Here is an 18,106-nt window from a genome sequence, read left to right on the forward strand (position 1 = left end):
CGAGTAACTGCATAGGAGAGTTAATTAAAATCAACTCCAAAACGGTTAGAATATTGGTTTTAAACAAATAAAGAAATAAGACTATAAACCGTTTTTGTTATACGTGCATCTGTTTTCCATTATATCAAATTAGATGGAACCTAAAGAAATGTATCCAGTATGCGTTTCCTGGGATTTTGCTATAAGGTTTGCCTTTTATCAATTTTAATTTCTTTAGTAGGCCAAACAATAATCACATTTATTTCTGTTTAAATAAACTTTGAATAATCTAAACCCTATTATTTTTTTACTTTTATGAAAATATGTTCTTTTTTGGTTGATAAAGCAAATGGACGGACAAGGGATGCACATTAAATGAAAGTAATTCAAAAAGAACAATTTGTCAATGCAATCATCTGACAAATTTTGCCATATTGATGAGACCATATTCAAAAGTAAGACTTGTTTTAGAAACGTGTCGAAATTGAATATCAAAACTGTATAATATTTTGAACATTGTCGACGTTTAGGTGACTGAAGAAACACGGTCCTTAAAGACGATGTCTCTGGTGGGCGTTATAATCTCCATAGCTTTCACGTTTCTTACGTTTGTTATTTATGTCCTTGTCTGGAGGTATGAAATATATATATATATATATATATATATATATATATATATATATATATATATATATATATATATATATATATATATATATATATATAACGAGAAAATATGGCGCATACGTATTTTACCGCAAACGCAAGAGCCAGTACATTAGCGCAATTATATTTTAGCGCATGCTTCTTTAAAAAAGAATACAAAAAATGTTGTTGTTTGATTAACGATCACGTCCAAAATTTAATTCTGTGTTCACTCAAGCACGTGAACACAAAGACTTTGATTTCTATCTCGCATGCACGGTAAACTGTCGTTGAGAACAATACACTTACTTTTGTGTAAATTTTTAGTAGATAGATATGAAAAGCTCATTTGTTGGCGATGATGTGCAATTTTTGTTGGTAAACAAATTTGAGAAATCGGACTTTAAAGTTAACGTGTCAACTTGGATAACACTTGAAGAGTCCCGAAACTAAAAATGAAATCGAATGCTACATCTACCATGGCTTTCGATCACCTTGAGAAAAACTTTTTTCACAGTAATTTTACATTTAAAAAAAACAAAAAAATAGGTATCGTGTTGTTATCTTTATAACTACTAATCAGAGATCAAAGAAATTATGATCAATCATGTATTGCCAGCGTTAAAGATCGCCACGCTTAATCACATTTTCACCTCGAGGCGCTAAATGGAAGTGGCATGAGGAGAAGCCAAATTTTCATGGTGCTAATGAGAGATATTAAAAAGCAATTAAAACTGAATAAATTAATCCATGTTTAGGCACTTATACCCGATAACCCATTCCGTTTACCTGTGTAATTGTTTAAACAAACAGAACTGACAGCATCTTATATTTAAATGAACACTTCTGTATAGCCTTAAAAATGGACTGACGTTATTGTTTTGCAACTTGAAGAAATTTAATACATATGGAAAGTCGTTGGTGCACTATTAATTTTAGCGCTCAGAGGCAGTTGCGCCAAAGGCGCTAAAATTTGTGCGCCATATTTTCTCGTTTTACAGTATCTATCTATCTATCTATCTATCTATCTATCTATCTATCTACAGAACAATGCGAATAAACATAAATTTGAATCTATTTCCCATTTTTTTTTACTTTTTTGTAATTTAAGATACATTAAAAGTGACCAAAACATCCTTACGTTGAATCTGTGTGGATCGTTGGTTTTTTCTTACGTCATTTTTATATCTTCGGTGGAAAAGACAGACTATGAGGTCGGTATATACACCAATATTTATTATTAAAAAAAATCTGGTTTATAATTTACATTTATTGCGAGAAAGAGTTCCGAGGACTGTTCACTGTTCTTTGTAATTTAAAATGCAAAATATTTTCAGATGTAAAATGAAAATTAAAGATACTCATACGTTGAAATGCACTGAGACAATGCCATTTTAATGTTTCAGAGATTGTGTATTGGAATCACGGTCCTGACTCACTACCTTTTCCTAGTCACCTTCTTTAGTATGTTAGGGATGGGCGTCTATTACTTCATGAGTATTACAGTCACGTACTACGCCATGTATGTGGCAAACAACTTCAAGTCTGAATCAAGGCTCCGATGGTTTCTGTTAGGAATATGGGGTACGTACATAAAAATGTTTTACAAAAATGTATCTTACTGCAAAACTGATGTGTGTCATTTTTAGTTACAATTTAGTGTTTTTTGCCTGATCACTACTTGAATCAAACTTTTCTTTTAAAATTGGTAAAAAAAAAAAGAAAATTCATCTCGCATTTGTCTTTTTTCTGTTATTTATTTTTTTTATATTCTGTTATTCTCTAGTTTTTAGCTCACCTGAGCTGAAAGCTCAAGTGAGCTATTCTGATCACATTTTGTCCGTCGTCCGTCTGTCCGTCCGTCTGTCCGTCTGTCTGTCCGTCTGTCCGTCTGTAAACTTTTCACATTTTTGACTTCTTCTCTAAAACCACTGGGCCAAATTTAACCAAACTTAGTACAAGGCATCTTTATGGGAAGGGGATTATAAATTGCTAAAATAAAGGGCTAATCCCTTTTTAAAAGGGAGATGATTGCGAAACAGTGAAAATAGGGTGCATGTCTTTAAAAATCTTCTTCTCAAGAACCACTGCACCAGAAATGCCAATATTTACGTAAAAGCTTGTATATATAGTAAAGATTCTAAATTGCAAAAATCGTGACCCCCAGACCAAAACTGGGGCCCCAGGTGGGGTTCAAAGTTTAACATAGAAAAACATAGGAAAAATGTTAAAAAATCTTCTTCTCAAAAACCACTGCACCGGAAATGCCAATATTTACATAAAAGCTTGTATATATAATGAAAATTCTAAACTGCAAAAACCGTGACCCCTGGACGAAAACAGGGGACCCAGGCGGGGTTCAAAGTCTCACATAGAAAAACATAGGAACAATGTTTAAAAATCTTCTTCTCAAGAACCACTCCACCGGAAATGCCAATATTTACATAAAAGCTTGTATATATAATGAAAATTCTAAATTGCAAAAACCGTGACTCCTGGACGAAAACAGGGGCCCCAGGCGGGGTTCAAAGTCTAACATAGAAATACATAGGAACAATGTTTAAAAATCTTCTTCTCAAGAACCACTGCACCGGAAATGCCAATATTTTCACAAGAGCTTGTATATATAATGAAAATTCTAAATTGCAAAAACCGTGACCCTCGGACCAAAACGGGGGCCCCAGGCGGGGTTCAAAGTTTAACATAGAAATACATAGGAAAAATGTTTAAAAATCTTCTTCTTAAGAACCACTGCACCAGAAATGCCAATATTTACACAAAACCTTGTATATATAGTGATGATTCTAAATTGCAAAAATAATGACCCCCGGACCAAAACAGGGGCCCCGGGCGGGGTTCAAAGTTTAACAAAGAAATACATAGGAAAAATGTTTTAAAAATCTTCTTCTTAATAACCACTGCGCCAGAAATGCCAATATTTACATAAAAGCTTGTATATATAATGAAAATTCTAAATTGCAAAAAATGTGAACCCGGACCAAAGCAGGGGCCCCAGGCGGGGTTCAAAGTTTAACATGTATAGGAAAATGTTTAAAAATCTTCTTCTAAAGAACTACAATGCAACAGTTTGAGATATTACATGTACTATGCATACATCCTTGGCTATCGTAGATTCTAAATTGTTAAATTCGTGACCCCCGGACTAATACTGGGGCACCAAGAGGGGTTCAAAGTTTAACATAGAAATATATAGGAAACATGATTATAAATATTCTCGAGAACTACAATGTTACAGTTTGTGAGATTATTATGCAAGGATCCTTAAATACTAAATTGTAAAACCGTGACCCCCGGACCAACACTGGGGCCCCTGAAGGGTTTCAAAGTTTAACATAGAAGTATTCAGGGAAAGTGTTTAAAATCTTCTTCTCAAGAACTAAAATGCAACAGTTTGTGGGATTACTATGCAAGCATCCTCAAATTGTCAAGATTGTTATTTGTGTAAGCCATGACCCCCAGACTAATACTGGGGACCCAGAAGGGGTTTAAAGTTAACATAAAAATATATAGGGAACATGTTTGAAAAATCTTCTTCTGAAGAACAACAGTGCAACAGTTTGGGGATTACTATGCAAGCATCCGTGGCTATTGTAGATTCTAAATTGGTAAACTAAATCTAATACTGGGGCCCAAAGAGGGGTTAAAAGTTTAACATAGAAGTAAATAGGCAAATGTTTAAAAATCTTTTTCTCGAGAACTGCAATGCTACTATTTGTGAGATTAATATGCATGCAACCTTGGATAATGTAGATTCAGTATTTTTAAAAAAGTGACCCCTGGACTGATAATGGTGACCCAAGACGGGTTTAAATTTTAACGTAGAAGTATATATTGGAAAATGTTTAAAAATCTTCTTTTCGAGACCTACACTGCTTTAATTTGTTATATTACTACGTAAGCATCTTTAAATAGTGTATATTCTAAATTATTAAAGCCTTGTAGATTATTAATTGTTAAAGCTAACCATAAACCGTGGACCAATACTAGGGCCCCAGAAAGGGTTTCAAAGTTTAAAATAGAAATAGCATATGATACAAAATTTAATGTTACAAGGAACTGTTGTTCAGGTGAGCGATGTGGCCCATGGGCCTCTTGTTAATGACTTAAAATAATGTTAATGATTGAGCCGGTTCAATTTTTACATAATTTTTTGAAAACCGTATAGTACGGGAAAAAAATCATCACATCAATTATGACGTAATATCGGTACTATCACCAACATATTTATTAGATATTGACCTGAAATCAGAAAATATTGGTTACCCTTTTAATGCAGGTATTCCCGTCATCATTACAGCAACAACTCTTGCGGCGTTCTATGGAAAAGATTATCACCAAAAGTTTTAGTGCGTATCTCATTGAGAATTTTTAGAGTAATATCAGTTGATAAAGACTTCCCATTAAACTAATACATTTAAATTAAGATCAATTCTATGTAAGAATCAATGATTTATAACAGGGTCTGGCCACACATAGTCACCAATTTTCCTTATATTTCATACATGGACACACCTAGGTGTGAAACGCAAAAAAAAAAAACCCACTAAAAGTTGGTTGCTGTGGGTAACCGTTGCCATGATAATCGAGTCTAAAGAAAATAGCAAATATACCTACTTTGAAGCCTTATCAGAAGGTTTTGCCTGCTAATGTAAACTATTAAAGATATAAACCATCCTTTATCCTGTTTTCAATTATTTAAACATATAAGAAAATTGGTGGAAAAACCAGCACTTTTAAAATGTCACCATGGAAACCGTAACAAATTTTTGACATCAGTTTTCTGCGGTTTTTTAATTAGCCCGAATTGTAAACTTTTAAATTCTTAGATCCATATCAATGTCCATGCAATATATATTTTATCATGAAAATTGACATCCGTTGCTATGGCAACAAGGCCAAAAATTAAGAAAAACTGAGAAATTGAAGATTATTTTGATATGCTTTCATTCCTGATTTTAGAATTTATTTGCAATTGTTTGAGTTGGAACTTGTAAAAATATATCTAAATTTTCATTATACACCACAAAAACCTTTTTTATGCAACAGAGACGTGTTGTTGCTATGGAAAGTTAAGTTGCGTAAAAAAATCACACATAAATTCTTACTTTTTAAAAAGTCTATAGCAACGGCAGTTATTTTTAAAAAAAATCAGATTTTTTTCAAGTATTATCAAAGTTAAGGACATACTTAATTTATTCTCACCTTTTGATTTCATTTATTTATTCGTTAAAAGTGAATAATATCCATTAAAAGATGCCTAAAATATTATAATTTTCCTAATTTTTGAGCTTGATTTTTGACCATAGCAACGGTTCACAATTTTCATATTTAAATTTTTAATTGTACAATCATAATAGTGTTTACCAAAAAAATCCAAGATTTGCACTTTTTATTCAAATAAGATGAAGAAAACAAATTTTAGAATTTCTGTTTAGTAACCATGGAAACGCTCTCAAAATATGCATTTCCCCATGAATGTTTTTCTTTCTTTTAAAAAATTAAAACTATTTTTAAAAATAAATTCTACCCTGGAAACCCGAAGTTCTGCAAATTGCTCACACTATGTTCTCAAATAAGCATCAAAATGCCATTTTTACATCGTTACTCTCGGTTACCATTGCAACGGGACCACATAGCAACAAACAAATGGTGTAAGGCTTTTTTACTTTCCAAAGTCTATCAAATTGTCAAGTATTAAGAAAATCGGTGACTATGCGTGGCCACCGAATTTTGATTCTTACATAGAATTAATCTTAACATCGATGTCTCATCAATTTTTCCAATGTTTTAAATGACATATTTTACATATCTTCTGTCTTTCATAGCATTTTCTGTTCAGTCTAAGAATACTAGTACCGTCACTGCTCAGTTGTTGGCTGATAATATTTTCTTTTTAGTTGCTGGTTGTCTATGGAAAGTGGCTCTCTCTACATGTTCATTATTCCAGTCTGTATAATAATCCTGGTATGCTGCCTTTTATATATTAAAATGGAAAACAAATCGCGATACAATATATAAATTCCATTATATAATGTTCTTAACTACGTGCATGTAACATGTAATTGTCTTGATTGTAAATGCATTTTTGGTAGTTAGATTACTGCAATGCTCCAGTAAAGATGGTGAAACCTTTGACAATAATATCAGAGAAAGTTCAATTTGCAATATGCTGTTTTAAATTTCAGTTAAACCTTCTTATAATTGGTTCGCTAGTAAGGGTGTTGTGTGCCTCAAGCGTAATGACAAAATCTTCATTACGGAAAAAAGCAATGTGAGTAAAAACTAACATAGGTAATATGGTTAAAATTTATGCATGATTTAGGGAGATGGGTAAGTTATCGAAACGACATAAAGAACTGACAAATATTATCAATCCATGCATTTTTATCTTTTATTTTAAACACTGCGTGTATTATTGAACACACAGGAAATAGTTGAGATCTAAACGCAAAAAACTTTAATACCCGGTTACTCAGATGTATGCTGTATCATAAAACAAGGGACCCATTGTTTGTAATATCCAGTCAATATTTATATTACGTATCTATCGCTTCCAGTATTGTTATTTAGTCTACCGTAAAAATAACACGAAACAAGTTTTTATCAATTTCTGCAAATAGTACTTTTTGGAGAAATTGATAGACTTAAATAATTGCACAAATGTTACAGGTAAGATTTTTATGTCAGATTATTCTGTTGATAAAAATCATAACAAATTGTTTTCGTTTTCCTGTATTTAGTCCAAAATATTAAGTTGTGTAGTAATGTGTCCAAAGTTAACAACCTAGAAATTTTTTAATGAGTTTTTGACATAAATCAAAAAAAAATTAATTGTTTCTTTATTTTTTAAATATTTAAAGAAGAAAAAAATTCGCCACATATAACATGTGACTTTTTTTAAAAAATAAAATATTTTAGATATCCATCAGAAAAGGAGTTTGCAATTATAGACTTTTGCCTCTTTTTTTTTTATAAATCTCATTGTCATTGTCCCTAAACAATTTTATATGTTAAAAAAATACAAGCACGGTAATTCACAGTATTTTGAGTTCTATTTAATAATACAAGAGAACAATTTTGATTTTTTTTGTTGGTGTCATATCATGTATATTCATTTAGATCATTGAGAAGCAACAATAAATAAATAAAAAAAATCTAAGGTACCTCCAGAAATCATGTGTAAAAAAAATCTTATCAATGAATTGATATATTTAATAACAACAATGGTAATTTAAGACTATGAATGTTTAAGTTTTCTCGTCACTTGGTTTCTTGTATTGCTGAATCAAATTGAAGTAGAATAAAAAAACTTGATAGGATATGGATAAATGTGTTGTTTTTCAAAATCCATTTTGTTTATTAAACTTGTAAAAAGTTACTCTGTCGTACATTAACTGAATTGATTTTTTCTATAAATTTTTAAAGTAATACCTATTACAAAATGTTGAAGTTATTCTCAAAGAACTTAGTATTTAAAAATATTCAAAGGTCAATAACTGAAAAATGGTTCAACGTTTTTGCTTTTTTTCTTGAATCAAACTTGCAAAATATACGATTGCCAATGCCATCAGTTTATTTATTTGAGAGAAATTCTTTCAGGTCGGCTGTACGATCCCTAGGAACACTGCTACCCGTCCTAGGAGTCACGTGGTTATTCGGAATTCTGGCCGTCAACGAAAAGGCAGAGATGTTTCAGTTTATCTTTGTTATTGCAAATTCACTTCAGGTCTGTCCTATGTTAAAAAAAATCATAAAACTGTTTTGTTATGTTTTTTTTGGTAATTATATATCAATTAATAATAATATTAATTCAACATTTTAGGGACTTTTTATTTTTGTTTCACATGTTATGCTGAACAAAAAGGTAAGTGTTTAACTAGATCAACAGCTCAAGTAAGCTTTTCTGATCACTTTTTGTACGGCGTCCGTCCGTCCGACGATTTGTTTGTCCCTAAACTTTTTTCATTTACATTAAATTTTACACCTTCAGCACCACTTAGCAGATTTCAACCAAACTTGACACAATGCAGGTAAAAAGGATTCAAGTTTGTTAAAATAAAAAACCATTCTTTCTTTAAAGAGAACCATTTGGCAAAAAGCTCAAACTTTCGTTGAAGCATTCTCAGGTAATGTACATTCAAGTTTGTTCAAATCATGATCCCAGGGGTTAAACGGGGCCACAATGGAGGGGGGGTCAAATTTTTACCAAAAGATATGTAGAGTAAATCTTTTTCTCTGAAACTGATTATCCAGGGTAGCTGAAACTTGTGTGGAAGCATCCTCGGATAGTGTAAATTCAAGTTCGTTAAAATTGTGACCCATTAGGGTTGAGTGGGCCCACAATAAGGCCCACGAATTTCACATACGAATATACTGTAAACGTATTATATTTGGCGTGTACGATATTTGGCGAAAATTAGTTTTTGAACAAGTTGGCGTAGATTTGAATTAGCGTATTCCTGAACGTGACTATTCTTTTACACACACACACACACACACACACACAGATATATATATATATATATATATATATATATATATATATATATATATATATGTGTGTGTGTGTGTGTGTGTGTGTGTGTGTGTGTGTGTGTGTGTGTGTGTGTGTGTGTGTTGTATATATTTAGCGATGTACTTGATTAAGCGGAAGCTGCATTCCGCCAAAATTGCTGAATAGAATACACAGCCAAATGTAATACGTTTACAGTATACAGTAAATCTTTAAGAATCTTATTCAGACTTATCAGCCAGTAAAACTGTAACTTGTGTGGAAGTATCCTCAGGCAGTGTAGATTCAGGTTTGTTTAAATTATGATCCATGGGGTAGGTTTGGGTCACAATGGGGTCGAATTTTTATACAGGAATATATAAGAACAATTCTTTAAAAACCTTCTTAGAAACCGACCTGGCAGAAAAGCTGCAACTTGTGTGGAAGCATCATCGATTAGGTGGTAGATTCAAGTTTGATAAAATCATGATTCCCAGGGGTAGGATGGAGCCTAGGTTTCGGCAGCTAGGGGCTGAATGAGAAACATAAGAATATGCAGGAGAATTTTTTTATACAGAATCTATTATACGACAATGTTTAGATATTTGTATACGCATTTATTAAGCTGATTGTATTATCTCGGCTGTTGCTCATGTGAGCACTGTGACCTATGGGACTTTTGTTTTGGGTGAGGAATGTTTTAATAGTCCTTAAACTTCCTATAGATGCATATTTAAAAGAAATTGAAATATTAATTATTTAAAACTGAAATAATTTACTAATTAGGTACTCAATTTTTAAAATGTGTTGGTTGAATCTTGTACTAAAACTATATTTAAAACAAACTCCTTTAAACGATGTCTTAAATATTTAATATTCAGCATATTTACTTTCTTTGATTTATGCCAATTGCAAGTTCATTATTATAATAAATGATAGCTCTCAAAATTAGAACCATTAAGAGTTAAACAAACAATCTTCAAAAGGACTATTTTTGATATGGTCAAATATCAATCCAAAATTTTAACTTATTTTTAAATGTCATTTTATAAAAATTCCAATATTCATAATACATTATACAGAGGATGTCTGCAATATAATCTTAATATAAGTCATCAGTGTCCATTAGCATCTATGATCGGCAAACTCCCTCCATTTTGTAAACAAAAGAAGAAATTGGTATTTTTTCAATTTCTTTTGCCTTTGGAAATAGAGCCAGGTCTGCTGAAGTAGGATGTTTCCCAATCAAAAAAAAAATGATGGGAAATACCCTTTTTGCTCCAGATCATTGATATGAAGATACAATCTTCATGGCGTCATTTTTACATTATAACCTTTTCCCACAGTTACGTTCAATATGATTATCTTATCTTCATTCTTATCTTTAAATCTAGTTTATATAAACTTTAATTTTTGGAGCCAGAAATGTATAAAACAGCATATAGTCATTTAAGAAAATTAGAGAGTACGCGGTCTATTTTAGCTGAATTATTTAATTTGATTTGTTAACATCAATTGATAGACTTTTTTGCTGTTATTTTGTATAAGTTTACTTTATTTTTTTCCAAAGAATTAACGTTGAGAGAAAAGATATTGATATTGACCTGATCATGCTACCAGAATAAAATGGTCAAAATTAAAATTTTTATTATCATCACTTTTACAAATTGTATGTTTTACAATGTGAAATTTTAATTAATTTCTGAATATAACAAATGTAGGAAGACCTCTTCCTTGATATGTTTACTGTCAATAGTGTTGTAGTTTCAATTAATTTGACAAGGTGATGCAGGGCTTACGAAATAAATATCCAGCCTTCAGGAGTCTAATGAGTTTCACTGAGGAAAGCAAAAAAGAAACAACTTCTGTTTCCCGGAGTCAATCGACATCAAGATCAGATACCCAAGCGCTGAAAACAGAGGTATTACTTCATAACAACTCTAAATATGCATGATACACTTGCGCATTGTTTTCACGTTTACTATCGCATATTTTCTATTCAACCATGGTACTTTTCCTTACCATATTTATATTTTTCATTATTAAATAATTGTTCATTTACACATGTAGAAAAATGGATGGATTGAGAGATTTCATGGCTTAAAATCAGCTGTGAATAATAAAAAGAAAAAATCGGAATCCTATCTAACTGAGAAAACCGTGTCTACTGAATGCTCAACAAGAGATCTTAATGAAAAGGTAGGTATATGTATATGTATCACAAAGAAAGATATATGACTTGGATAAATCATATGTATGCAATTTTACATATTTCAGAAATATGTATCTGTATCGACCATGTAAAATGTATTCAATACATATATTTCAGAACCCCGTAATTACCGAAAATGAGTCGACCAGTCACACATTAGAACTTATTTCAGAAGGAGGACGCGCGGTACGACTATACACCATATTTACCTGTAAAAATAGGCATTTATTGTATCTATAATGCAATTGTAGTTTTTGTGATTTACATAGTGATGTAAATGTCGCAGTTAGAATGTGTTGACATTGCCTCTCCTTGTTTTTTAACTGTTGTATATAATTATTTCATTTCGTTGACAGGTAAAAAGAATCCCGTTTTCGTTCAATTTAAACCCATGGAAGAAAAAATACAACGTGACGGAGATGTAGAGAAGATAAACCCAAAAAAGATCTTTACGTTTTTTAACGATTGTTCAGTGATTGTTGACTAACTTCTTCCATCATATTTGATTTTTAAAATCTGAACATATATATTATACATAACAATGGGTGTTCCACTGTCCATGTATTTAATTTTCTATCGAATGAATGAATCTGCATGACATTTTAGTTAATTATGTTTTACTTTAATTTAATAATGCTTTACTGCACTCAACAACATTCCTACAAAATGTAACGTTAATGTTTGGTTAAGAAAACATTTTTTTTTTCCAAACGCATCTAAAAATTACTTGCCAAATAGTTTTTTACTTTTTCTGTTCATCTTTTTGATAAAATTATTTTTTGTCTGTACATGTATTTGTCATTCAATTTACAGTTTTTGTTTAACATTCATGTACCTAATGATGTACTTTCTTTAGAACAGTTTTACCAATGAGCACTTTGTTAAAGTTTGCGTTTAAAACATCAGAAAAGTTTGAGATATTAATATTATAATGCCTTAATAACACATAATTGGAATGTGCCAACAAAATATTTAATTAAAACGATGTTGATATTATAATGGAGCTTTAGCAAAAAATTACCGCTGTTATTTTTTTATTTGGTCAAGATGTTAATTTTCAATTTATTACCATTGAGTTGTAACATTCATCCCGTTATCAGACAGAATACTAATACGTACCTTAATTCAAACAGGACGGCGATTTATTTTCTTATATAAATAACATTTAAAAGATTTTCTTTTGTTTTACTTTTTGCAGTGGAGGAACGAGCATCATTATCTTTAAATTAAAAAGTTTCAATTTGATTCTTTTTGGTAAAAGATATTGCAGTGATGGATAAAAGCAAAGAGGGCTGTCGACTGCAAACGTACAGTACCGATCAGACCAAACGTAACAAAAAGTAAACCCCATGTTTACTTTTTGGTTTACTCCGTATCTACTAGAGTGGACCCCGATCAAACCCAGAGTAAACCCAAAATAAACCCAGAGTGGACACAGAAAGTTAACCCGGTCAGAAGTATACCCCTGAAAGCAGACACTCTCTGTGTATCCGGAATATACAAGGGATAGGAAATACAGCCAATAGGATGGTTAGGTAAAAGATGGGTCTGCTTCACACGTCAAAGCGTAACGTTGACCTCAAAAGCAATATCCAAGTAAACCCTAAGTAAATCCTGAGTGGAATAAAATTTTCAAAAAGCAAACCCAGAGTAAACCCCAAAAAGTAAACACGGGATTAAATTGGGGTTAACTATGGTGTTAGGTTGGGTCTGATCAAAACTATTGAACATGAAAAGGAAGTCTGTTATTACGATGGACTTTTCTCGCAGATAAATATCCTTTGGGCTTACTGAGAAATGTGATTTTAAAAGTTTGTTGAATGACAGATTCTTTATTTTATCATTGTATTTTTACATATTCGAAAAAAACAGAGTATTACTAATAAAATATCACATACTGTTGACGACGTTGATCAGTCTTTGGGGACGATTTCCATTTGTATGCTTCCTGATCTAATATTCCAATCCGTTCAAAGACGGTTATTCTTTAAAAACTTTTTCATGCAATATATTGTATTGATGTCGTAAGAAGTTTTGTGAAAAAACGTGTTCATGGCTTTAAAAGTCGTGTTCAAATTTTTTTTAGGGGACGGGGGGGGGGACAAAAAGTTTAATAACACATTTAGAACAGCCACTTTGAGAATATGTAATATGCGAACTAAATTATGAAAAGGTTCTTACATGGAACTCGACTTAATGCTTTTAGCAGTAAGTTCAATACCGTCGAACAACAAACAAGCTGCTGACATTAACTATGATGTGTACCTATTCAGCTATGGAAAGAAAACCACAGTCTAATTAAATGATGTGCTTAATTTTAGGAGCAGCACACAATGGTTGGCCCTCTAAAAGATAAATACTTGAATGTAGTTGCATTCACAACAGTAAGTTTTGCGTTGAAGCATTATACAAGGGAGAGACATGTATTGTGGTCCCGTTGTCCTAGGTACTCCATCATTTGTTGGGTTAAATGAGTTCTAAAAATAAAGTTGAAAAAAGCCCCCCCCCCCCCCCCCCCCCCCCCCCCCCACGGATTGATTTTCAATCCCCGCCTGACCTGGAAATAGCACCAAAAGTGAAACAGACTATGCTATTTTATGCAGAATGATATTTGAAATTGGTTCGGTATACTACGTTTTAATTCAAAACATACACCAATTCATGTTTCAAAAGGCATGGTAATGCACATCAAAAGCTTCAAACATGGCTATGATTTTATTAAGCAACCCAAATTTTATATTTTCAACCACGTGTAGAGTTGTTTAACACGAACGATAACTCTGTTTACAGTCGGTTCAAGCATATCTTTTACAACATAAACCATAGCATAGCATAGCATTGAAATCTCATAGCATAGCATTGGAATCTCATACCATAGCATACAATCTCATAGAATCGCATTCGTCATATAATACCATAGCATACCATAGCATAGCATACAACATTCTTTTCACTCGGTTTAAAATGTTTTTAATTCAAAAAATAAATGTTTACATAATAAATTTGTGGTAAACTTTGGCTTCTTTTTATTTTACTTCGAAATGTGTGGAACTCTTCTGCGTATGGAGGCGTTTTTGTTCAAATCTCATAGCATACCATACCATAGCATAGCATACCATATCATTAAGCCCATCATTTCAATTTCTCATAGCATAGCATACAAATCTCATAGCATATCATTAAAATCGCATACCATAGCATAGCATAAATTTGTAAAAGATATGCATGAAATGACTGTAATATCATCGTTTAGTTTAAATAACCACTAGATAATGAAATAAGACATAAATCTTAATATATTTTCATGTTTTAACATAAACTAAAGTAGGATATGATATAAAAAACAAGTACTTACATATTTTGAGAATATTAACCGAACACTTATATTTCTGGTCGAAATTTCACAGGAACTGAACAAAAGTCTAGCAGTGAATTTTCATTCGATTACCTCTGAATTTACCTCGGGGGGGGGGGGGGGGGGGGGGGGGTGGGAGGTTACGCGACTGTTTAGCGAACTATATTAACTACAAACATTTTGACATATTGATACTCAAAATTTTAGGAATCAGTAGGGCTTCTGGAAAATTGTAGGATCCAACAATGGATTTAAAGTCCGTTTTAGGTTTACAGATATACTTGTTAAATTTATTCTAGAGAACTGTAATGCAATGCTCAATATGTAATATGGCTTTAAAATCGTTCGGTTAAAAAAGGTTTATTGTTAAGCTTTCGAATATTTAAATAGCAGCACAAATATTTTTAATATCTTGAAAAATAACTTGCAGAGAAAATTATAACAATGACTATTTTATTTTACAATCCACTGAAAGGAGATTCCAATGGTAGGTTTGGGCGATATGGGCAACAATTGTAAGGTCGGTTTTTTGTTTTTCAAATTTTACGTATTAAAAGATTTCATTCCGAAGAAAAAAATATAAAAATTTCAAAAAAATTGAATTTTAAAAAAATTTAGGCTTATATCTGTTTTGTACTATCGTAAGCAAGATTATATTTTTCCGCATGTTAATTATCACACGTTATTGTAACCAATATGAATTAACTTTGTTTAAATAAACTCAAAATCTAACGCGAATGGATATTAAATGCTGTGTTTTCCCCATACCGTTTTTGCATAGAGGTATAGCTCCCCGCCATGCATCACACAGTGCCGCCATGCTTCCCGCTATGCATACTTAAATGTATTTTAAGCAAATCTTTTTCCAATTATTTCAAATCTTAACCGTGATAAGTAGATGTGAAATTGTCTTCATTTCGTCAATCTTCATGAAAACGTTTGCACCCGCAGAGAGCGCTGGTACCTTCACTCGACATCAATCTCAGCAAGGAGGCACACGTAGTTAACGGTTAAAGGACTGACCTTATGATTGAGATATATTAAAACTGAGTTTTTAAATCGGTTATAAATGCATAAATAGACAGGTGATTCCTCCTCGTTTAATATAATGGACCTTCTTCGACACCTCCGCCATTATCGAATGTTGGGGATATTCCAAGATCTAAAAATAGCTCAATGTTCCCTCGATGGAGTTAGTTTGGTTGTGCTATGATTGAAATGCTTATTTGCCGTACAAATATTGGAAACTTATGCAAATGTACTCAAATAAATAAAAAAAATACAGTTAAGCCTGATTGCAAGTCATACACGAAAGCGATGCCACATGTTTTATATATATGTGCATATTATCTGATCGGGTTCGGGATCCGAACAAGTGTTCAGAATAAAGTAGTCTCGCTTACCCCAAACTATCGCTCTCGAGACTTGCCTCGTGCGAGAGTCTGGTCCGATTCCTATTCTAATTTTGTAACCAGTAGAGGTCGCTTTCGTCAAAATGGCGACCCCCATGAAAAAACACGACCGCATTTTTTTTATAAACAAAGATGTGTGTGTTTTCTGTTCTGTAAAATCTAAGCAACGATATTTTATTGTGAAGGCCGAAAATACAAAAGGTCCCGCATTTGATTTAACGGAGCAGTTTTTTTCTTCAAAAAAGCATCTGCTTCAATGAAAACTGTGGAAATTTTGCGTGTATATCCTGTTACAAGATGCTGCAGAGAATAAGTGACATGGACTGCAGACACAGAGATTTATATAACAAACTTATGTCAGCATCTCAGACATACAAAGAAATAACTGTGTTAAGACGTTCTTATGTGTGGAACCAAACGCCTTTGACAAAGTTTCCAGATAATAAAGCCACCCCATCACCATCATCACGATCACAGGATATTGGCATACAGGGTGTCAGCAGAGGTAAGATACATTTATATTACGTGTAATGGAACATATTTTGTTCAGACATATGATATGTTTTACGGTGTGACCTTTGGGGCGAGTTTATCATTTGATTAAGTTTGTAAATTTATATGTACATGACGTATCATAATTCAATATGAAAAATTAATTATGAAACGAGTATGTTTTTACAAATGGATGCAAAAAAATTAAATGAACTTGAATACAAAATAAACAAATTTTCTTTTCGCACATGCCTTGCAAGTAACATAGTAAAGCTATCTTCGCGCCAGGTATTCAAGCTAAGGCTGTATAGAAGTTTAGTAACAAAAACAAATACAATCCCCCCCCCCCCCCCCCCCCCAAGTGAGACTAGCAATGTTGTTGAATAAAAATCCCTTTTTTCAGGTTCTCTCACCAAAAAAAACCAAACCACCAAGTACAGTTAAGCCATCCACAAGATCATTGTTTTATTCTCCTTCTACAAAGAAAGAACAAATGCATCTGTTCTTGCTGTTTCTCCTTTCACCATTAAAAAGCAAACATAATAAAAACTAGATACGATCTCGTTACGAGTAACGAGTAGGTCTTCCGTACAATTTTTTAAAAGATACCATTAAAATATCAAAGAAATTTCAGAATTTCCACTCTACCCCTTTCATTCAGATAATGTATACGATTGTCAATATCTTTTCAAATGCTTGACAAAGAGTTTTGCTTTTTCACATACAGCAAATTAAAGATTTAAGATTTTAGTCCCCTTAAATCCCTAATGACCTCATCAGTGGGTGTGGCAATGAGTTTTACAAACTAATATTGATACGATCAACAACTTTGCTTCTATAATGCTTTACAAAATCTTGATCGTTTTTATGGTATTTGTAAGAGATTTTACGAGTCCCTTGGCCCCTAATTTAAAGGGCCAGTCCCTTTCCCTAGAGTTCATTCAAACGGTTCCACAAATACTAACATTTTTTGTTCTTACAACCACCTAAAATGGTTGTTCCTTTTTGAGATACAAATGATTGAATATTTTAGGGGCCAATCCTATATATCCTTAATGGGGACAGACATTGGTGCTTTGATTAATGGAATCGATTAGAATCATCAATGCAAACATTTTTTCTTCTACAATGCTTAACAAAATATGTCTCCTTTTCTAGATATATTTCGTCCAAGTTTAAGTACTTTGGCCCCTAAAAAACCCTTATTACTCAATTAATGGGCGTGGCATTGATTTTGTTCTGATAGATATTGGTATTATCAACAACTTTGCTTCTATAATGGATAACAATATCTTTATCTGTTTTAAGGTATTTGTAATAGAGTTTACGAGTCTCTTGGCCCCTAAAAAAGGGGGCCAGCCCCTTTTTCTTGATTATTTGAAAAGGTTTTAAGAATACAAACATTTTTTTTCCTACACCCATCTTAATTCTTGTTTATTTTTCAGATACAAAGGTTTGAATATTTTAGAGGCTAGCCCTGTAGATCCCTAATGGGGACA

General features: G+C 32.4%; 1 protein-coding gene across 1 annotated transcript in view; it reads left to right on the plus strand.

Moving 5' to 3' along the window:
* Positions 1-11,913, plus strand: part of LOC117685755 (adhesion G protein-coupled receptor L2) — a 33,079-nt gene extending 21,166 nt beyond the window's left edge. The window contains exons 17-30 of the mRNA XM_066078321.1: positions 134-186; positions 326-434; positions 510-613; positions 1,736-1,838; positions 2,031-2,208; positions 4,922-4,991; positions 6,543-6,609; positions 6,831-6,916; positions 8,245-8,371; positions 8,468-8,509; positions 10,920-11,057; positions 11,207-11,335; positions 11,466-11,534; positions 11,705-11,913. Of these exons, the coding sequence (XP_065934393.1) occupies positions 134-186; positions 326-434; positions 510-613; positions 1,736-1,838; positions 2,031-2,208; positions 4,922-4,991; positions 6,543-6,609; positions 6,831-6,916; positions 8,245-8,371; positions 8,468-8,509; positions 10,920-11,057; positions 11,207-11,335; positions 11,466-11,534; positions 11,705-11,773 (1,344 nt within the window). The 3' untranslated portion in view covers positions 11,774-11,913. The remainder of the gene's footprint in view (positions 1-133; positions 187-325; positions 435-509; positions 614-1,735; positions 1,839-2,030; positions 2,209-4,921; positions 4,992-6,542; positions 6,610-6,830; positions 6,917-8,244; positions 8,372-8,467; positions 8,510-10,919; positions 11,058-11,206; positions 11,336-11,465; positions 11,535-11,704) is intronic.
* Positions 11,914-18,106: the final 6,193 nt, after the last annotated feature.

Source organism: Magallana gigas, chromosome 1 (genome assembly GCF_963853765.1).
Source record: "Magallana gigas chromosome 1, xbMagGiga1.1, whole genome shotgun sequence".
Classification (NCBI taxonomy): Eukaryota; Metazoa; Mollusca; class Bivalvia; order Ostreida; family Ostreidae; genus Magallana; species Magallana gigas.